Raw genomic sequence first — 4,962 nt, 5'->3', positions numbered from 1 at the left:
GTTATTTTCCCAAAATAGATCGTAACAGTTAATGGTGTTAAAGAGATTGTTTCCGTCGATGGATTAGGTTCAAAGCCTAGTAAAAGGCAGCCCGTAGGTCCAAAGCCTAGTATTTATCAAATTTAACTATACTAAAGGCTAGTATATATAACTGTAACGTACTACTCTCTCTGTTTCAATTTATGTGAATCTATTACTATTTGGGGAGTCTACGAGGCGGTTCTTTGATCATGTTTTTCTTACATTTTTTAAAAAACTATTTGAATTATAAATTATCATGATTTATAGTACTTTTTACGTAGTTTCTAAATATATAAATTTTATGTTTACAAACTTAAAAAATCTATGTCAAAATTTACGGTCAAATTTATAAAGTTTGACCCTTGTACTCCGAAAAAGTTCACATAAATTGAAACAAATGAGTATCTTTTATTGAAATTTTGTGTTAAGATCCAGTTGAATAACTAATTGGAGTGATCATCCAAGAAAATAACTTAGTGAATAAACACCGTTCGTACTTTTTAACCATCAGAACTCCGAAAAGGTCCTCCAACATAGATACAAAACAATAGGAAATGCGCAAAGAATGTTCCCCTTTTTACCTCATGGGAAAACATTTGACGTTCACATTGCACCAATTCTATATTTTATCAAGCTCATTTTTATGTTTATCAAGCTCATTTTTATGTTCTTCTTCTTTTGTAAAGTTGAAAACTACTCAAGAATAGTTTTTTTTTTTTTTTTTAATATCTTTTTCACGAGAATAGAAGCATTTCAATATCATGAATAGTACTAAGATATAGAGCCCGTTTGGATTTGGCTTATAAGTTGGTCATTTATAAGTCGTTTTTAACTTATTTGGATGTTTGACAAAAATAGAAAACAGCTTAAATTAAGTTAAAAAGTGCTTAAAATAAGCCAAAACCAAGAAGTTGCTCAACCCTAACTTATGTTTTTTGACTTAAATGTCATTTTGGTTTGACCAACAATTTTACCCTTTTATCCCTTATATTTTCTATTAATTCCAATATTACCCGTACTTCTAAAAACCCTTTAAGCACTTTTATCCAAACACGTAACTGCTTATTTATAAAATAACTTTCAGCACTTAAAAAATACTTTAAGCGCTTATGCTTAAAAATCACTTTTTTTCAGCTAATCCAAACGGGCTCATGGTATATGAAAGGAAAAAGAAAATAGAAAAAAGATAGTAAAAGAAATAACATAGAAAACCATTGTTTAATGTATGCTCTCTCTATATATATACCCTAATGAAATGTCATCTTCAGTAATAGATCCTTCCTTTAACTGGAACAGTAGCACAGGCAAGTGCAAGAACATTTTTTCTCATTGTTTGACGAAAAGTCAACTGGGTCCTTCAATTATTTCAGAAGCGACTAACAAATTCCCATAAATTGCTTAAACTTTTACATCTTGTTAAGACAAAGCCAATTGTTGCTCTAAATCTTGAAAGTTATATGCTTATAATATGATGATCGATATCGCTAATCCATACACTGAGTTGTTGAAGAACATTGTTAGATCAAAGTGAAAGCCTCAGCTCCAAATCTAATTCATCATGGTTGCCATTTGATTCAATATTATGACTACTTGAGCCAATTGAGTTACTTCTCTCCTTCTTTCTCCTCTTCTCCATTGAGTCCTGTAGTTCATTTCCCCAAATTTTTGAATCAATAAACTATATGATTATGATTTAACAAGAACTTGCAAATTCCAACTTACTTTAATTTGTTAATTAATTTGTTGAGAAATGCAACAAAATACCTCTATTGGTAGGTTAAGCAGATATCTAGTCATGTTTGGCTGAGCATAATGCTGAGGCTCACACACTGCGCTTGGATACCAAGTACTGAATGTGATGATAAAGGTAAGAAAGAAATATTAGCAAAGGTATGCTAACTATCCTAATGAAATATTCGAGGTAGAATAATTTAAGCTGTTCACTGAAATCTTTCCTTGTGAAATAATTTGTTCCTGAAAAAAAGAATTGAAGATTCTTTTCCGCAAAACATATCTGTTTAAGCTTTTTCAGAAAGTTTTAATTAAGAAAGATTTTGAGCATGTTTATCATTGATAAACTTTTCACAAAAGTAGTCCGGAAGAGCAAATTTACTTCGAAGTAGGAAAATAAATAGTACTCACCTAGCTGCAGTAGAAGGTGGCTGGGAATCTCCATATCTAATATTTGCTCTTTCGATATCACCCAATCTCATCTGAAATCACAGCAAAATTTGATACACCTCGTTATCACACAACTCCAATGGAGAAGGAGAAAATTTTGTAAGTGCACACATAATCCCCAAAATAACATAAACATATATCAGCTCATGCATCAATTTCAAGTTCAAAATTAGTATCCAATTCATCAAGAATATTAAACCTCAATGTTCGTGAATAGTTTATCCTATCATCATCAATTTGTGGGAAATCAAGATACTCATCTTTTTGCCTGCAAGATACTCACTCAAATATGAAGAATTCTAAAGGTGTGTCTAATTTATTTAGAAAGTCATTTGATGAATTAAAATGATTAAAATAACACGAGGAAAAAAATACAATTTTCTCTGAAAAGAAAGAAACTAAACCTATGTGTGTTTTTATGTATGTGTATGTGTGTGTGTATATATATATATATATATATATATATATATATATATATATATATATATGTAGCTTTGAGACACCGTCCCATAATATTGGAATCCTAAAGAAAGTAGGAGATCACAATAAAATAGTTCATCCAGCATCATATTCATTGAATAATGGAAGAATAAGTTGGTACCGTAATGCTTTGTTGGGCTGGAAAACCATAAGATGAAGATGAGGATGATGAATATGAAATTGATGGAGTTGATGAATATGGTGTTTGTAGTCTCATGATATCCTCCTGTATATACAAGTTGAGGAAGAAACAAACCAATCAATATCAACGAAAATAGATGGATGGAGAAAATTCATATAACTGACTCCAACGAACCTGGTTGAATTTGGTGGCATAAGAATTGTGAAGAGAAGGAAGATTATAAGTGCAACCCATTTGAGTATGCAATCTAATCTTCTCTAGTTGAGCAACACCAAGACCTCTTTGTGGCTGCTTAGGTTTGTCAGAATTATTCTTCTTGCTTTTTCTTGATGATGATGATGAATATGATCTTTCATTTCCTAGGTTTGGCTCCCCAAAATAACCACTGCCCATCTCTCTCTTACTAAGAAAGAAACGCCACAATAATCAGAAGAATTTGCTCAACTTCTGTCAAAGCTTTGATTTCTTGTAGTAGAATGGAAGGGTATCTGCAGAGAAAGGAGATCTTCAAAAGGGGTTTTTATGCTGTCAACACTTTGCAAGTTTCGTATTATAATTATTGCACAGCTGGATCAGATTGTATTTAGATTTATGAGATTCATTTCATTGTATATACTTGCTTGGATTTTATGTCCTTTAATTTACTCTTTGCTTTTTCCTATAGCTAGCTCTCATTTTTTTGTGAACTTCCAAAAATTGCCTCTATTATTCTTTTTTTTTTTTTTTTTGGCAAAGCTGCAAATATACCTCTTAACTTTGCGATTTAGCACAGATATCTTTCCTCGTTACAAAATGGTATATATATACTCCTGCCGTTACAAAATGGTGCAAATATACCCCTGATATTGCAAAATGGTGCAAATATACCCTTTTCGCTGATAGGATTTTATTTAAAATATCATTTAGGTTGTTTTTAATTTAAAAACTGCCACGTGACTTTAAAAAAAAAGTCTACCTATTTTTTTTTAGTAGACATATTCGTTTAAAGGCACATGGTAATTTTTTTTTCTGGTGTGTCGGGTATGGTTCGTTTAAAAAAAATATCTCCGTGACTTTAAAAAAAAAAAAAAAAAATCTGCCCATTTTTTTAAACTATTCAGACCCAAACCTAGAAAAAAAATTACTATGTGGCTTTAGAAAAGTATGACTACTCAAAAAAAATAAAAATGGGTAGACTTTTTCTTAAAGTAACGTGCCATTTTTTTAATTAAAAAACTCCCTAATGATTTTTAAAAAAATCCCGTCAGCTAAAAGGGTATATTTGGACCATTTTGTAACGGCAGGGATATATATACACCACTTTTATAATGAGGGGTATACTTGCTCTAAATCGCAAAGTTGAGAGTATATATATTTGCACCTTTGCCTTTTTTTTTTTTTTTTTTTTTTTGTCCTAGTCATGGACTTATGGTGATTGTCCCTCTCATCATAAACTCATTTATTTAATGCAATTATATATACCAAATCATTTTTTCCCTTACGCACTTCGATTCCACGTTTCTTCTCACCAACCCCTACGTCCTTCATTTCTTTTCCTTTTACGGTCAAACCCCTCTACAATGGGAGTATTTATCCGAAAATTTTATGGCTATTATAGTGAGATATTGTTATGTATACATATTGATATTTGATGTTTAGATCTCATTTAGCTATTATAAAAAAGTACGCAAACAATTATTTTTATCTACTTTTTATGTTATAAATGAAAGCCATATACTTGTTAATTTTAAAATCTCGATTGATTTTCATATCTCAATAATTAAAAATTGAAAAGACTAATAAATTACTAATAAATTCATAATTAGTTGTACCATACCGATAAAGAATTAAAATTTAAGGAACATAAGCATTTAAAATTAATAGAGAATTTAAATATTTCAAGTTTGACATAAGAATTCTACAATTGTAGGTTTTTTCCTAAATTTTAGTCTCTTATTCTATAATCGGTAGATAGGAAATAGGTGATTTTGAAAATTTTCAAGACTAAATCAGATTATTATGAGAAATATACTTGTTTCCTTTTAGATTTTTGTACTTGAAATTTACTATGTGCGTGATATTAATGATGATTACCTTAAATATTTTAATATTTTATTTTTATACATAATATATTTTTTACAAAATATTATTACACAATA

The 4,962-nt window shown here is 30.0% G+C and overlaps 1 protein-coding gene across 1 annotated transcript; it reads right to left on the bottom strand.

The window, feature by feature from the left end:
- Positions 1-596: 596 nt before the first annotated feature.
- LOC132040604 (protein SPEAR3-like) lies at positions 597-3,744 on the bottom strand. Its single transcript, XM_059431260.1, has 5 exons — positions 2,999-3,744; positions 2,804-2,908; positions 2,164-2,234; positions 1,786-1,870; positions 597-1,663 (listed from the first exon to the last, which is right to left on the bottom strand). The coding sequence occupies exons 1-5, from the start codon at positions 3,215-3,217 to the stop codon at positions 1,544-1,546; spliced, it is 600 nt and encodes a 199-aa protein (XP_059287243.1). The 5' UTR covers positions 3,218-3,744; the 3' UTR covers positions 597-1,543.
- Between the last annotated feature and the right edge of the window lie 1,218 nt (positions 3,745-4,962).

This window comes from Lycium ferocissimum, chromosome 12 (genome assembly GCF_029784015.1).
Source record: "Lycium ferocissimum isolate CSIRO_LF1 chromosome 12, AGI_CSIRO_Lferr_CH_V1, whole genome shotgun sequence".
Taxonomy (NCBI): Eukaryota; Viridiplantae; Streptophyta; class Magnoliopsida; order Solanales; family Solanaceae; genus Lycium; species Lycium ferocissimum.
Note: the sequence above shows the minus strand (reverse complement) of the source record. Positions and strands in the feature narration are given on the sequence as shown.